The sequence below is a fragment of the Papaver somniferum genome, chromosome 5, assembly GCF_003573695.1.
Source record: "Papaver somniferum cultivar HN1 chromosome 5, ASM357369v1, whole genome shotgun sequence".
Taxonomy (NCBI): domain Eukaryota; kingdom Viridiplantae; phylum Streptophyta; class Magnoliopsida; order Ranunculales; family Papaveraceae; genus Papaver; species Papaver somniferum.
Window position 1 is genome coordinate 214186843 of NC_039362.1, and position 17519 is coordinate 214204361.

General features: G+C 37.6%; 3 protein-coding genes across 3 annotated transcripts; all 3 read right to left on the reverse strand.

Moving 5' to 3' along the window:
- Positions 1-797: 797 nt before the first annotated feature.
- On the reverse strand, positions 798-3174 carry LOC113278591. Its single transcript, XM_026527397.1, has 2 exons — positions 2748-3174; positions 798-925 (listed from the first exon to the last, which is right to left on the reverse strand). Exons 1-2 carry the CDS (start codon positions 3022-3024, stop codon positions 858-860), a joined length of 345 nt encoding a protein of 114 aa, XP_026383182.1. The 5' UTR covers positions 3025-3174; the 3' UTR covers positions 798-857.
- Positions 3175-6415: 3241 nt separating this feature from the next.
- LOC113280771 (cyclin-B1-2-like) lies at positions 6416-7406 on the reverse strand. The gene is made up of 2 exons (XM_026529356.1): positions 7310-7406; positions 6416-6873 (listed from the first exon to the last, which is right to left on the reverse strand). The coding sequence occupies exons 1-2, from the start codon at positions 7404-7406 to the stop codon at positions 6416-6418; spliced, it is 555 nt and encodes a 184-aa protein (XP_026385141.1).
- Positions 7407-8308: 902 nt separating this feature from the next.
- Positions 8309-9277, reverse strand: LOC113280772 (fructokinase-2-like). Its single transcript, XM_026529357.1, has one exon. The coding sequence runs from the start codon at positions 9275-9277 to the stop codon at positions 8309-8311; it is 969 nt and encodes a 322-aa protein (XP_026385142.1).
- Between the last annotated feature and the right edge of the window lie 8242 nt (positions 9278-17519).

The following is a 17519-nucleotide window of genomic DNA, read 5'->3' on the forward strand; positions in this document are numbered from 1 at the left end:
ATGTTTATAGAGAAATTAATCCCATGCAGCACGGTAAGCAGACAACCTATGAGACTTCATTCAGAATAAGCTGCATTCAGCGACGCTGATTACAGGCCTATTTTAAAGCCTAGATAGATAAGGTAAGCTATAATCACAACCATGCAGTAGAGCAATCCCGACAACAGTAGAATATAATAGACACTAGAATTTTCAGAAATTTACCTTAAGGAGCGAAGGAAGAACATGTTTCACTCCCTTACCACTAGATAAGTTGTGACATATTTGCATGAGAAGCACATACAGAAGCTTCACGCATAGTTAAAACTCGATCCGAGAAAGATACTAACAGCAGCGGCAACATTTGAATGATGTACATAAACCGAAACAAACAAACAGATAAAAAATTAAGACATAAGGACAAACTTGCAGTACAACAAGAATATTTGCATTTGCCATGTGAAACTTTTACATACAGTTCAAACAATCTTCCAAGCTTCTCCTAAATACACTCAAATCCAAGCAGATCTCCTTCACGAGCTACTACATAGTTCCTGAAAATCAACACGAATTAAATCTTTTTGCCAGTTTCACAATCTCACTACGTTGTACAATACAAAAAAATTATGAATAATCCTTTGATCATAATTGTGTAGAGGCCACCTCAATGTACATTGTGCACTACAAGTACAATATTAATATCAGCACCGCAAAACCTTAAGAGCAACATCAACAATAATATCAGAATCCACCACCAATTTGACTCCTCTATTGCATTCTGTTAATCGCAAAAACCCAAACTAGTATTACCCTGTCCCTGCATGACCAAAGAGATAAATCTCCACATCAATTAGATAAAGAATGCCTTAAGAAAGCAATTATTTCTTCACCAGTTCATCTTCTGACCCTCTTTTTAAAAAAAACCCATTAAGAATCCAGCCTCCATCTGAAACATAGATGTGTACAAAATCAAATTCAAAAAACCCCAAATAGAAAACCTAGGGTTATATTTCATAAAACAAACCCAAAAATGAAAACAAAATCAGAAGTAGAGAACTAGAAGTAATCCTAAAACAAACCATTAAATTACTGTATTGTTGGTACATCAGTTCATACTTCTTTTTCCTGTTGGTGAATCCATGAAATTAGAAAAATAACCAAACCCAATCACCCCACTATCTCAATTCTTCAATTAAAGTATAAAACCCTAACTCATTAAAAAAATATAACTATCAATTATAGGAAAATTCAGTATAAAATAATATTGAAAAACAGAGATCTATACAAAATAACGATTTAACACTGAAACTATACCTTAAAAGTTACACTGCTCTAGTATTTGTGAGAGAAATAACCTTTACTTGATAGAAAAAGAGGAGAAGATGAATAAGAAAACCAATCTTTTGGTTCTTCGGTAATGAATAGATACTTAAAGGAGAAGAGGTTGTTGTTGTGGTGATTGATGGAGGCGGTGAATCGCGGCTATGGTGGTGTGTAGTGAAGTGGAGAAGAACCGAAAGAAGATGTACATGGAGAGATCTGAAATTTTGTCCCTCGATAATAACGAAGTTGTTTCTTCCCGATCCAGCCATAGTAAAGACAGGTGAGATAAGAAAAATTAAGGTTTATACCTGTTGATTTTCGAGAGAGAAAGTTAGGGATTTCTGATTATGATGATAAAAACGAAGATAGGATTTTGGTAGTTGTTGATGAAGATAAAAGGATGTTGAAATAGAAGTAGTTTAGAAGATGGAGATACCTAAAGTAAAAGTTGCAGCAAGTTCATCTCTGATGAAGAACTTGGAGATGAAAAAGTTGGAGAAGAAATGGATGAGTAGTGAGTGTGAAGAGGAGAAAGATGAGGCGCAGCTAGAAGGAGAACGAAGGTATTTTTATCCTCGATAACAACGAGGTCTCTTCTTCACGATCCAGCCATTCATCTCATCTCAATCAATGGCTCAAATCTTAAGCATCTCCAGCCGTTCATCATACATCTTAAAGAGTAACTACAGCGTACGCCTACGTGTCTCTGAATCGGAGTTCCAAAAAGGATAAAAGGGTAAATAAATTTTGTTATTCTGAGACTGCTTATTAAGCTCTCGAATGTGGTCCGGTTTTTTATTATATCAGAGACTGCTATCTATGGTCGGCGGTCCAGCTACCGTCAGTGAGGGTCTCGGATGTGGGTTGCTAAACACCCATTATCCACTAGTGGATGTCAGCAGCAGCCAACATAGCACTGAGATTGGATGCTGGTGATCTACCTTGATAGGATAAATTAAGCCTTTGTTGACAATTATCATCTTGATGAGTTGGACTTTTGTAAATTTGACATGGTTCTTTGTCAGGAACATAATAGCCTCTGCCTGAAGGATTTCTTGCAAACAATGATGGATTTGGAAATCTACCACTATGCTGTCTGCCACCATGATAACCTATTCCTCTATAAGAACCTCCTCTGTGATTATTATATCTACCTATAAATCCATCTCTATTTGCCATGAAGGCCTTAGCTTCTTATTCTAGATTAGCTAGTTTAATTCTCTCACTAATTACAACTTCTTCACTTAGCAGATTATTGTGTAACTCAATACTAGTTATGGGTGGATAACGATGACGCATGGAAGTAGTAAATGGAATATAATCCGAGTTGAGAGATTTTAAAGTTATATCAACTAATTCCTTATCAAATATAACCACTCCTGCAACTGCTAATTGATCTGATAAAGAGCGAATTTCATGAATCAGAGAAGGAACAGATTTTGTACCTTGTGTGAGAGATAATATCTTTGTACGAAGTTGTATAGAATGAGTAGAAGAAGCTCTGGAAAATATTTCTTCGATGCTTGTCCATAATTGATGAGAAGTTGTTGATCTTGAGAAGTAAGCGATGACAGAATCTGAAATTGTTGAATTTATCCACATAATAATAGTTGAATCTTCATCAATCCAGTCTAGAAACAACTGATTCTCAATTCCATTCATCTCATTCCTCGGCGAAGTAAATTGAGGAGGACATGGATGTGAACCATCAATAAAACGCATTAGCTTATATATATTTATGAATCACCGGAGTCTAAGATTCTTCCAGGTATAGTGATTATCCTCCTTTAGCTTCAGATTAACAAATCCAGTTAATTGATTGAGAGGAACTCGAGAAAACGAAGTTGCAGTAGGATTCTACATTGATTTTGATGCAGGAAATTCACCAATCATAAAAGAAATAGTAATTAATTAAAGAAAAGATTTCAAGAAAATTGAAAAAGAAAATCAAGATCTGAAGTTGATATTCAGATGTAAAATCAAATCTTGAATGAAAAACAAGATTGTGAACAGAAGAATTCTCTGTGTGTGATGAAATTGAAAACACTCTAATGATCTTTCAAAGAACAAGAAGATCAAATGATGTAATAAGATAGCAGGATCGATTTGTTGAGGAAGAAGAAACCCTAACCTCTCCCGTCTAATACCATAACAGAGTGTATCATTAATCAAAACATTTTACTCCACACATTGATTACACATAGAGATGGAAATGACTCAGCTTACTTTACAGCTAACGGACCCATACTTATACTGTGATAAGCCGACAAGACTGTTGCAGTCACACGTACAAGATATGTGTGTGAAGTGAGCACATGCACAACACGTAATACAGTAGAGGGAAATAGGTTTGAATGTTCTTAACCTGCACCAATGCATTGCTTAACCTGCACTGCACCATTACGAAAAAGTTAGGTTTTTGGTATCGGGATTTATGTTCCCTCACTATGTGCAGTATGCATTAACCTCTTGAACCATAATAATAATTTCTCACAATTATCTTAGTATTATGGTGCAGTAGATATGAGTTACTAAATATTGCTCCTATATGAAGCTGCAGTAATCTTTGACCTAAATTCATGTTTACAGAAACCTTGGAGAAAAAGAAAGAATGTATACCTTGAGAAATTTTAAGTAATATTTCAGACACAATGTATACCCGTATGTGTGCTGGATATTTTACTGTGGGTGTCTCCATAAGTTTGTCTCTACTACAAACCGTTGATGATGTTCTTGAGTCTTAAAGTTTTACTTCGGCCGTTGATATACCGTGGACCTCTACAACAGCAACCCCTTGTGTGATTGGATTTGAGTTGGGGTGTCTGACGCAAGTCAGATCGCTTGGTTTTTCATTTCTCTGATGTCTGATTAACCTCATATATCTAACTAAAAGAATTCTGACCAGAAAACTATGAACTGAATCAAAAGCGAGAGATCGAAAGAAAAAGCAGTAAGAATAGGTAGAAGAAACCTAGTCGCACCACGTAAGAAATGAGTACCCCTTTCCAAGGATAGCCTTACTTGTAAAACATGACCAAAATTTGATACTCAAAAGACTTTTTTATCTACCGATTCTGTCTAGGTATATATTTGTACATTTTAACATAACAAACTTCATGGATTTCCCATATTCCAAGGAGGTGCAAGGTCAGAGTTTTGTTGATGGTGCCAGACTGACAGATACTCAGCTGTGGTCGGTGAAAGAAATTCATGTAATGCATATATTTCGTCCAAGAGATATATTGAGAAAAACCAATTTACAATGCATGGGGATGATTAGTTGATGATGTTAATGACAGCAATTAGTTGTGAAATTTTCAGGGTCGTTGGAGGTCGAGTCCACAAATTCCTGAATAAGCTTTGTTCGACTTGCACCCAAATGTGCTACAATTAGGTTCAAATTTGCCAACTATCTAGCTAGGATCATGAGTTTGTTACCTACCATGCACAATCAGGATATATTGGTTGTTGCATATGCCAATTTGCATTTCTTACCTAAGGGTTTTTAGGTGGAACATGCACAACACAGACTTTACCTTTGACAATGTGGAAGTTTCTCTTCTTATAAATTGGTAATTTGTTGTTGTCACTATATCAAATGGATCGTACTAATTTTAGATCTTTATTCAAGAGATAAATTGAGACATTGGAGAAAACTAAAATTGTTATGAATGGTGGTCTGAAGCTCTACATGGTGTTTCTTATGTTGGACCTACCATTTCTGTGATGTTTTTTCTGGTGCTACCAGGTTTCCTTAACTTACTGCCTTACTTCTGCTTCTTTCTATGTCTCTCTTTTATGCTATTGCACTGGTAATCCCATACATATATCATTCTTTATTCAGTTCTTTAGTTTTTGGTTACTTAGAAGGTGGTAGTACTCTTCATAGTGATGGTCATGTACCTGGTATTTGTGGGCTAGCTAGATGTAATAAGAATGATATTCTTACTGCTTGGGAAGCTTTCAAATATGTTAAGAAGCGGCGAATTCATACATTTATTACTGAGTATTAAAAAGAACTTCAAACAAAACAAAAGAGAATTCATCATCTAGTGGGAACCCGAGATGAGCTGCTGTGCAGCAGGATTGTCTGCGAGTGCTGGAATGGCTCCTTTCCTAGTTGTACAGATTGCTCCGAAAGCACTAGCCATCCTAAGAGCTTCTCTCAGTTTGCTTTCTTCTTTCAGAATTGATGAATCTTTGGCAGCCGAGCGAAGGAATGAACCAACAAAAGAATCACCAGCTCCTGAAGTATCCACTAATGTTCACCGAGAATCCTTTCACAGCTCCGCTGAAGTTCTTGGTGAAGTACCTGCATCCTTTCTCCCCATCAGTTACTAACAGCAACTTCAAATTGTCGTACCAGAGTGACAAAACGTTCTTCTCATCCGCCGCATCTCCTGGGGTCAAGAATCGTACCTCGTCGTCTCTAACCTTGATAACATCAGCGCTAGTCCTTATGTTCTTCTCATTGTAGGGTAGCTAATCGTACAATAGAAATCTCTTGTGCCGTGGAAAATTCTAGTTCATCTAAGGTTTTTCTCCGCGGGCATGCCCTCTGTAGGTCTAATCGAACTCAATATATAGAGTCTAAAGATTAATGAACAACAAATTGTGTAACGCTATGCTATATCTCCTAAACACATTCGAAGGACACAAAAGTGATTTATTAAAAGAAACTACTACATATTTACAGAAATATTAGACTAGAACACATGTAAATTGGGCAAATATTTTTTTTACATTTTTTGGAACTGAACCGTGCCTAAAAATTAACTTACACGGCTGCCTACGTACCCATAACGGGATCAAGCCCAATGTAGTTCTTTTACAAATAAAAGAGCTTGACAGCGACAGCGACAGCAATTACAATATCTTTATCGACTTCAGGTCTTCATATCTTCACCAATCGCTTAGAGAATTCAAGCTCTTTATCATCTTTAGGTCTTCACATATTCACCAATCGTTGTGAGCACTCCATAACTTGCGATTCACAGAAACCCGTATAATGCTTAAGGGTTGCACTCCAAAGAGTGGTCTTTTTGAGGATGCAATTTGCTGCGTAGACACAAGATGCTGCTATGATGGAGGGGGTATACGACTTCATCACTGTCTATTGCATCAGACCAGACTTTGCAAAGTAAATTATTGTGTTCTCCATCTCTTTATCAGCTTCAGCAGCCTTGATAAAACGCACGAGGAAGTGATATGTAGTAGGAATGGCTAAAGTCCATCCAAGCTTCCTCAAGATTAATTTCTCCATATCCAATATCTGCTTTTTGCTATAAACCCCTTCTGCCACATTAACATAGTCTCCCACTGGTATCCCAGAATCTTCTTCATATTTACCAGCTAGAACTAAAGCAGTTAACCCAACCAATGGGAATTCTTTTCCTGCGACTAGATTAACGGAAAGGTATTGATCCAGTATATGAACTGCTAGAAAAATAACTTCTGTTGTAAGTTTTAACTTGATATGAAATTGAAGCAAGCAACCCACTAGACCCATCCTAATAGCCTCGTCAATCTCGGTTTGCATGTTCATGTAATCACCAACCTGACTTGATCTTTCTGCCAGTTTATAGAACTTGTTAAGTCTTCAACGTACTCTACTACTGCCAGAGGATTCTTCACATCTTGTTTATCGATATCGATTACTGAATCTTTATTAACTTTACGCTGCTGCTATACAGCAAGAATTGCTCTTCTAGGACCTAGAGCGGATGCTTTCTTAAACTCCATCTTAATCATCTCCGTCTTAACACAACTTTTAATTTCTCTGCTCTGCGTATGTTATAACCAGCTTCTCTCTTGAATGGTTCCTTACCAGCTTCTCTAGATCTCTCTGAATGATATCTGTAGGACCACTACGCACCGCCACACCCATTCCGGGCACGGCCACATAACACCGATACTGTCCCCACTTGCCCACCTTAAGGTTAGGTACCGGGTTTTAATCTAAAAAGCCTCGGTACTATGTAGGGAGAATGTCTAGCTTATATATCACCATATTTATCTTTAGCTCCATCTGCGACCTTCCGACTGACATTCCATAACCACTCTTCAACCCGACTCCCGGTAGCTCCACCTTGCTCTAATACCATTTTGTAAGACCCTTACGTACCGCCGGACCCACTTCGAGCCCGGACACATAGCACCTAACCTCAAATAAGGAGAGTGAATTGAAGATGATATATCCTGCTACTCCATTGATGCATGCATGAATTAAATTTTAAACAGTTATTTTGTGTTTGGGTGCTAAATTTTGTTTTGTTCTTCTAACTTTCTTCTAACTTTTTTCTCACTTACGGTCAGTTTGTCCATTATATATTATTGTTTGATTGTCCTGCATAACCAAAAAAATTTCATAGACTTCATACAAAATTTAGCAACAACAATTACTAGGATCTTCCAGATTGCGTGGACTGCAAGGTTAGCATTTTGTTTGATGGTGTCAGGCAGTGTGCTATGGTCGTGAAAGAAATATCTGTCATGCATATAATTCGTGTAAGATAAATACTGTGAGTACCTGCAGTAAACTGCATGGCTTCATCTAACCTACGATTTTTGCAAATTGCAATACCCGTTGATCAAACTCATTTGGCTCGAGGTCCTATCCACCATCGAGTCAAACTATTTATTCGCTGCTTGCAGCCTACCTGCCAAACACGGACCTTTTTAATCATTGAATTATAAGTTATCTGATCGGGTTTCAAGTTTTTCTTCTCCATCAGTTCAAATAACCCCCAAGCGTTTTTCATAATCTCAACTTTACAAAGTAAAGTTATTAGTATATTAAATGTTGCTGTATCAGTTTTTTTTTATAAGAAGAGAAGATATATTGAAGAAAAGGATTTTCAAGTATTCTACCAGAGGTTAAACAAAAAATTTATCTCTGAAAGAAGAAATAAGAGAAGCAAATTGTAAGGTAAAACTGAATGTTAAAAACAACATATAAAGAAAGAGCTACTAGGCAATTAAAGTAGAATAATAGCGAATTCATCATCTAGTGAAAATCCGAGATGAGCTTCTGGGCAGCAGCATTGTCTGGGAGCGCTGGAATTGCTCCTTTCCTAGTTGTACAGATTGCGCCACAAGCATTGGCCATCCTAAGAGCTTCTCTCAATTTGCTTTCGTCTTCCAGAATTGATGAGTCTTTGGCAGCCGAACAAAGTAATGAACCAACAAAAGCATCACCAGCTCCTGTAGTATCCACTGTGTTTACCGAGAATCCTTTCACGGCTCCTCTGAAGTTCTTTGTGAAGTATCTGCACCCTTTCTCCCCATCAGTTACTAACAGCAACTTCAAACCGTCGTACCAGAGTGACAAAACGTTCTTCTCATCCGCCGCATCTCCTTGGGTTAAGAATTTTACCTCGTCATCACTGACCTTGATAACATCAGCACTTGTCCATATGCTCTTGATACCTTCACGGCAAGCTTCAGCAGAAGGCCAGAGTGGTTCCCTTACGTTAGGATCATAAGAAAGTAAAGCACCAGCCTCCCTAGCAGCTTTCATGGCAGCCATATGAGCGGAACGACAAGGTTCGGTGATCAAGCTAATAGAACCGTAGTGAAAGATTTTAGCTTGTTTGATCAAACCCATGTTAAGATCAGATTCTTTCAACATCATGTCAGCGCTCGGGTTTCTGTAAAACATAAACTCTCTTTCACCGTCTTTCTTCAACGTTACAAAAGCAAGTGCTGTTCTTGCATCCTTATCAAAGCAAACACCTTCACTGTTTACTCCATTCTCTTTCAACACATCAACCAACATATGTCCAAATTCATCTTCTCCAAACTTTCCAATGAAAGCAGAAGAACCACCAAGCTTCGTAATAGCGCAAGCGACATTGGCAGGAGCACCACCGGGAGCCTTGAGAAAACCAGCTGATTCAGCTAGTGATACACCGGATTCGTTTGGCACGAAATCGATTAACATTTCACCAAAACACACGATCTCCGACTTCGACATGTTTTCAATCTTGCAATAAATTTATATGAGATTCTAGAATAATAAGAGAATGGCTAGAGAGAAAAGACAACGAAAACTCAAGGCGTCTAAAGATGATATGATCGGAGGATGGAGTTAGGGGAGTATTTATATAGGAACTATCCGAGTTACATAAGAGTTCGAATTATTATTCTGTTCCTAACAGGATTGGGATTTTATTACTTGCTAATGACGTCAAGGAAACAAAATCCTATTGTGTAAAGATACTTCTAAAGTCCGGTATCGGGTCATTAATGAAGACTCCAAGCAGAGACGGGTATTGGGTTCTTGCATTTGCCAATTTGCATTCTTACCTAAGGGTTTTTAGGTGGAACATGCACAACCCAGACTTACTTCTGATTAAGAGGGAGTTTCTCTTCTTATAAATTGGTAACTTGTTGGTGTCACTATATCGAATGGATTGTACTAATTTCAGATCTTTATTTTCAGGAGGATATACATTGAGACATTGGAGAAAACTTGTGAAAGAGTGAGTTGAAAAATCAGTGACCCAGTGAATCAATAATAACCGTTTATAAAAAACGTTTTAGATTTCTTTTTTTTCTTTTAGGTCGTGTTTGGCCCCTTGGAAATTCCTATCCTAGGTTGGGTTATCAAGAAAATACAATAAAAATATGTTTGTCTCACTGCAATCCTAATCTTGAACAGGAATTACTAAATCTTCCTTGATTTTAGGAACCCAAAAAAGTAAGGTTATGGTATTCTCCAAAATAGCTAGGATACCAATATCCTTACCTAGGTTAGGCGGTTATATAAGTAGTTATTTTAATTTTTCATTTTTTTTTTATTAATTTTTGATTAATTTTTATATTTTCATATTTTCCTCCGTATAATTTTTTCCTTAATATAGGACTATTTTGTAAAAATATGGGGTTAGAGTATGGTGAGACAAACATAATATATAATAAACCTGTGATGGATACAATAGAAGGACAAACAACATCTTTACTAATACATCTTATGATAACTCTAATCGAGTTAGAGAAAATTCTTCCCTAGCTAAGTTTTATGTTGTCAAAGTTCTCAAACATGGCCTTAGGTTTTTTCTTACTTTCGTATGAGAGCTTATATACATAAGAAAAAAAAATATTTTTTAATCTTAGAACCCTCGTTGTTACTAGATACAAAGTTCATAAAATTATTATTTAATATTTGCTATTAAAATATAAGAAAATTCATCAATTTCTCTGTTTACACCATCTGAAACCCTAGAAAAATCAATTGGAAACTTACTGGAAGATCATGTTGGTACCAACAATTCTACTAATACCTTGATTTTTTATAATGAGGTAATACTACAAATGTTTTATCTTATTATTTAGTTACATGTTGTATTTGTAATTATTGATTGAACTATTTTATTATGATTATATCTTGATTTGCGTAATTAAATCATACATATACTATACAAAATCAAAATGATGTACCAAATCATGCATATGCATATACATCAATCCAACCTCTTGACACGGGTTTTGTCGATTTAACAAATGCTTTTGCAACCGATCGGGTATGGAATTTTGCATATTCATTTATGTTAAAAATGAAGTTAATTATTTGATAGTTAGTACAATTAGAAATATTTATTGATCATTTATTGTAGTTATTTGAAAATCGTCAAGACATGAATAATTGGTTCCAATCAGTCGGAAAGAAGAATCATACAGTTGTGATTATTAGAAAATCGCAGCAAAACCGAACGGCAAAGGGTCTTTCGCCATTTTCGCATGCGAAATGTTCGGGTTGCATGTGGAGAAAATACAAAAGAATTCCAAAGTGATCTATCAACACAAGAAAAGAAAAAGAAGAGATGCGGGATCAAAAAAAAATGTGTATGTCCTTTTGAATTGAGAGGTACTTGTGTGGATGGAGTTAAATGGATTGCGTGTGTGAAAAATGGAACACATAATCATCTGAAATCCGAAATACAAAGTCATTTCCAGTAGCAAGTACCGGGTCGACTAGAGAAAAATCTCCTAAGAGTTGAACATGGGTTTTATGCCGGCCTGTCCGAGCCTCGCACAACTTGCACTACGACAAGCAAAGAACACATAATCATCCATCATATGAAAACCTTACTGGTCATCGTCACCCAGGGAGGTTGACACCAAAAGAGACGGATCTTTGTATTTCATTGTCACTAAGTTGAATTACCCCTGCTCAAATATTAACTCACTTAAAGAAACTAAATTCTGATAATTGTTCAACAACGACGAATATCTACAATTGTATGGTGAAATTCCGACTTAAACAATTAGCCAGAACAAGAATGCAAAAGCTTTTGGAGTTATGCAACGAGCATGGGGAAAGAAGTACCCAAAGTGGATTTCTTATGTTAAGACACAATAGTTGGCTCATAAAGAGAAATTTGTATGTGCATGGACTAATCAGATCAAACACTTCGGTAATAGAACGACAAATCGTGTTGAAGGTGATCATGCTATTCTTAAAAGTTCTACATGCAATTTTATAAAATGTTGGCAGGATATGAACAATGCTTGGTTAACCAGGGGATCAAAATCCGTGCATCATTTGAAAAAAGTAAACACATAGGCTTACATGAACATCGTCGTAGTCCATACATCAAGCATTTGGTGTATCATGTTTCCAGGACTGCGTTGGATTTTATTTCAAGACAAATCAAGAGTTTGAGCAATAGAGATTCGGGACGTTGTCAACATTTGATTCGCAAAACCCATGGGTTGCCCTGTGCTTGTGAGATATCTAAATGATATCGCATGGGTCAAACACTTCAGCTTGATTATATTGATGAACATTGGAAAAAACTCTCGCTGGTACCGGTCCATAAGAAGGTGGTGGGAGATGTAGATTGAGACTCAATTGTTGAAAAAATCAAGTGTAGGTTTAAAGGATCTACACAAGAATAGCATCAAGAAATGTTAGATAATTTAAATGAGATAGCAGATCCAAGATCAACACTAATGCAAGAAACCAAAGGGTGTTTTTCAGTAAAGGGTCTTCTTTGTGAAAGTGCCTCTATGACCAAGAAACAAAAATCAAAGCCCAAGTCATGTACGAGAGATCCGTTCAAATGGGAGAGAATTCTTGGTTAAAAAACTACAAAGTCGAAAAATGTTTCTACAAGAAAAAGAAAGAATTCGACCGCCAAGAAAAATATGTTATGTTCCCAAGCAAGCAACTTACCTTCGTCAAAAACACCTCGCAACTGCAACAAGGCTCCTTCGTTAAGAAATCCTCGCAAATATACCAAGAAGCCTAAAACTATTGATATATTTGGGAAACCTACCCGGGCATATAAAAATGATAATGACGAATACTTGGATCACCTAAATTCAGATATGGCAAAAATGGATCAAAACATATCTCTTCATATAGTTGAAATATTGGAAAATGTTGCTCCGGATGGTCATTGTGGATTTCGTGTTTTTGCCGAAATGTATGGATTATGTCCGGTAGATGGTTGGAGAACTGTCAAGAAACACATGCTGAATGAACTAGAGAAGAACCGCAACTTGCATGTCCCACAGATGAGTGGAGAGGAAAGTTATAAAAAAGTAACTAAAGCTCTTAAATACACTTACAGTATTGCGACAAAGGATTACTGGATGACCTTGCCTGAGATGGGATATATTTTTGCTTCAGCATTCAACTGTATCTTTACAATTATTTCTGACAAAGGGGACAACTGCTTCTTACTCTTGACTACCGGCCCCCCTAGAGATGTCAAGAATGTATCAATCTTCAATATAGATAATCGGCATTTTGTGAATGCAATCTTCAAACCAGCAGCTCCCATACCACCAAATGTATCCCGGATGGGAAAACATATGCAAAGAAGCGGTACTTTTGCGGACTCCTCATTATGAAAGAATGCATCAAGGATGGAATGAACGTGTCCATCACAAGTCCAAGATGGTCCTATTGAAACCATAGACCTTAGCTTAGATTTCTGCCTTTTTGATTAGAGTTCTATTATGATTCAAGTATTAAACTTTTTTGTTGAGTTACTTTCAAAGTTTTAGTTTTGTTTAGGATACTATAAGGTTATTCAATTTTTATCTTTTGTATTGCATGTTTTAATCTCGTTTATTTAAGTTTAATCTTGTTTTAATACTTTTCTATATGTCTACACATGCTTTTTCAGGATGAATATATTTTCACAGAGGCTCTGACGGTCGAGAATTCATTCAATTCTCGTATACCACGACCTACGGTGACTTATTTTAAGTTTTCTACGAATATTTTTTCAGTGTCACTATTTTTTCACGGAGGCTCTGGTGGTCGGGAATTCAGTGAATTCTCGGCCACCAGACCCAATGTGATTTTTCTTTTCACCTGACTTTGTAATTGTTGTTGGTATTGGTATCTGTGAAACTTACTCTTGCCATGGTATCAATTTCTTCTTCATTTTTCCTTCCAAAAGAAACTCGACATATGACGTTGTTAACAAAACAAAGAAGAAGAATATCGATGAATGAGTTCAATCAGTGTAGCCACCTCTTCTGCCCTGACAGCATGAAACGATTGTACCCTCTTCACGCTCAACAGTTCCGCCATTGTTATTTTCCTAACCTATCTCCAGTACTCACCATAAGGAGCAAAAGTTATATCCACAAACTCGTAAGAAGATGCTTCAATTGATGATCGGTGTTTTTGTGGTTGTATTGAGTGCTCGGAGGATTTGGACTTGAAACAGAGAAGAGAGCACTAAGGCCAAGAATAAAATGGAAATTGAGAAGATGAAGAAGACATAGATGACTAGTTTGAATTCAATCACGGACACTTCCCCATCCATGAAATTTAAAAGTCCCTGGATTTTTATTTTCCGATGATTAAATCTTAAGGAAACTTCCCCCTCCGTGAAGAATCAATTCTTCGGACCTTTTCTAACTCCAACCAATGCTCTCGCGTTCACCAGAGTCTCCGTGAGAATAAAAAGTTCCTGATTTGATTCTTTCTTCTTTAATTCATCCCCTGATGATTTGATTGATTGATTTTTTTGGAACCAATTTTGAAAAGAAATTTTAGGGTTTATAGCTAGAGGGTGTGTGGTTGGCAGGTTTTAGAAAAAGGGTTTGTGCAAATCGTTTTAGAATCTAGTTTTAATAACTGAATTAACTGAGTTGGATCGTCTGAACTTAATTCGCCTCTACTAGAAACCGATTTATGCTAACTCGGTGTGGGCTATGATATGGGCTATGGTTAATAAATTGAAAAATATTGTGGGCTATGGTTAAAAGGGGCTGTGGTTAATAAAATGTGGGCTATATTTAAGAGAAGCCTAATTTAATGTGAAACTGAACCAAACAATGTACAACACTCATCCTGATATCTTCGTCAATCTCCTTTTGCACACTCATATAATCACCGAACTGACTTGATGTCTCTGCTGATGAGTGCCTAATATTGTATATATTTATCCCTTTTTGTTGGCATTTAACTCATCTTTTGTGCAGTAATTCTACATTTTATCCCATATTCTGTATTTTCATTGTTTTCAAGAATAAATATTTTTCTTACTTAATTTTGCATTTTTAGGTAATAAATAAAGTTTGGATGACTTGCGGAGCAGAAAAGAGCTGAAGAGTAGTGAAAAGCCGGAAGAAATTACGCAAGGAAGCCGCAAAGAATGGAGCGCACGTCCAAAAAGCTAGGAATAGGCTCAAGAAGGAAGAATTGTTCTTAAAGAAGATATGGGCTTGGCATACCCAAGGCCCAAAACCCTTACCCAAACCCATTTTCTATATCCTTACCCGCCTCCATTCTCAGCCGTTAGATTGGATCCATCTCATCATCCAATGGTCGCTTCTTCATCGTGCATCAAAATCTGAAGTCCCTGCAAAACACCATAGTGCCTAAATTCCAAGCCTTCAGATTAGATCACATTTAGATCCTACGGTCGCTCCTTTGCCTGCGCATCAAATCTCGATACTTCCGCTTAACACTACAGTACCTAACATCATCTAACACCGTTGACTTCGTTGTATTTCACAATCCGACGGTCGAAGTGATTCATCTCTTATATTACCGTTAGATCTACCAACCATCTTCGCATCCCGCAGCTCAGAGTCACAGAACATCAAAATTTGATGAAGCCGCTCAACACCCGAGTACCCAATACCTATACCCCATCGCCAAACAGCCCCTTCTTCCCATTCTATCGACCTCCTCCTTCTTCTCCATCCCTCTGCAGAACCACCACCACCTTCTCCACCTGCTCTGACTCCATCACCAACTCCTCTACCACCACCACACCTCCACCATCATCACCCCTACCTTCATACAACTATTACCCATCTTTATAGCCCCCTAATTCGTCAATTTCTCCCCTGCCGAAACCCTAGGTGAATGGTTGACGAATTAGTGAAGCTAGAAAGAGAAATTGAAGGCATGGGAAGGAGCAGAGAAGGGAGAAGAAGCATGGGTTGAAGACGGACTCGTCTTATCACGTTTGGTAAGCTCGAAAATCAAAACCCTAGTCTACTGTCAATTTGGGGATTTTTTGTGTAGAACCCTAATTGTGCTTGTAACTATAAATAGATACTGTGGGTGTGATGTAAAAAACTTATGCTGGAATAGCCAGTGTCCAGAACTTTGATGTTCTGTATATGTTCTACTCTTAATATCCTGTTGATGTTCATGTGTGTTAGTTTCTTTCCCTGTTTTAATTTCCTGTTGATGTTCATGTTTGTTAGTTTAAATGTTGTGTTGTTCCTGTTAATCATGTGTTGTTCCATTTGTTTTCTCATGTTCTGAGTTCACTGGTGAGGCTCAGATGAAGCTTTAGTGGACTGTTAGATAGTGGAATGTTAGGCTAGAAACCTCAGTGCACTGATTTGATTGAGCAATGGGAGAATTCAGTGCTCACTAGTGCTTGTGATTGATTGTACTGTCAAAAGACAATCAATTCTAGGAGCACATCAGTTGAGCAAGCTGTTTATCTTGCTATTCCCTTTTTGTATGCATAGGATGTTCAATTCAACCTAGAACTACACTATCTGGCTAGGTCACAAGGGTGGACTCTAAGTCTTAGCTTAGCCACAGCTGCAAACATCTCCCCTGCCCTTGGCTTAGGCCTTGGTTTATCTCTTTGTCATTCTTTATGCCATTATCACCTTCACCATCATCATTGTTGTTTGCTGTTTGCTTATGCCATTGTTAATATGCACATGTAGATTACTGTTGTTTTATCATTGTATATATTGCCACATTGTATATATTGATACTATCTCCATTTCCATCCTCACTGCCTTGGTCTTTCCCTTTGCTATATTGCCTTGTTTTTCCCTGTTATGCTTCCCTGAGCAGCCTGCATTACCCTTCTGCTGCTGCTGAAGCCACTGCTGCTGCTGCACTGAGCTTGCCTCAGCTAAGACCACAGTTCAGGTTAAGGCCTAAGGCCCAGTTCACTGTTACCAATCCCAGTACACATCAAAAGAACCCAAGCCCAAATTCAAAACCAAAGCCTAGTTCACTACCAAGCCCAGTTCACAAGTGAGCTGTTAAGCCCAGTCCACAGTTCTATCCAAAATCCTAGTGTACTGATAGGCTAAAGCTAAAGCCCAGTTCATTCCCAAAGAACTCAAAGGCCCAAAGCACAATCATAACCCATTGGTTACCAAAATCCATTGGTACCCAAAGCCCAACAATAGCAACTAGAACCCAAAAAAAAGCTAAACACTACAAAACACACCCAGTCTCTGTGGATCGACCCGTACTTGCACGAGCTACAACTGACGACCGTGCACTTGCGGTATTACTGTAGGCCCGTTTTTATTACGCTTAATTTTATACACATCTCCGGGCCCACCAAGTTTTTGGCGCCGTTGCCGGGGACTGGTGCTGTGTTTTTCTTGTTGTTTTCTTGGCTATTTTGCATTTCACTGCATAGCATTTGCATCTGCATCTGCTTCACTTCTTTTGTTGTTGGACCTGCTGTTCTGAACCTGTTTTTCCTCTGCTGGGACGCCACCAAGGAAAAGAACCAAAGCCCAACTGGGTTTTTGCAACAATATCAGAGCAGCTGGGTTGTGCTTAAAAGGTAACCCATTTAAGAGAACCCGAATTGTGGGCTTCCAATTTTTAATTGTGGGCTTGTAATATTAAAGCCAATTTTTGGGCTTTTCTTATTTTCTGTTGGGTTTGTAATAATTTATTTGTGGGCTTGTTTGTTTAATTTGTGGGCTTGTTTAAATTCTTCCATTGGACTTGTATTTTGGAC

What these genes read in the sequence shown, in the direction of transcription:
- LOC113280771 (XM_026529356.1), bottom strand. Translation starts at nt 7,406, where the DNA reads ATGGTATTAGAGCAAGGTGGAGCTACCGGGAGTCGGGTTGAAGAGTGG. An exon ending in TGGAGCTAAAGATAAATATG is followed by an intron (nt 6,874 to 7,309) that starts GTGATATATAAG and finishes ATAAACTGGCAG; the next exon opens with AAAGATCAAGTCAGGTTGGT.
- LOC113278591 (XM_026527397.1), bottom strand. Translation starts at nt 3,024, where the DNA reads ATGCGTTTTATTGATGGTTCACATCCATGTCCTCCTCAATTTACTTCG. An exon ending in GATATTATCTCTCACACAAG is followed by an intron (nt 926 to 2,747) that starts GTACAAAATCTG and finishes TCTATGTTTCAG; the next exon opens with ATGGAGGCTGGATTCTTAAT.
- LOC113280772 (XM_026529357.1), bottom strand. Translation starts at nt 9,277, where the DNA reads ATGTCGAAGTCGGAGATCGTGTGTTTTGGTGAAATGTTAATCGATTTC.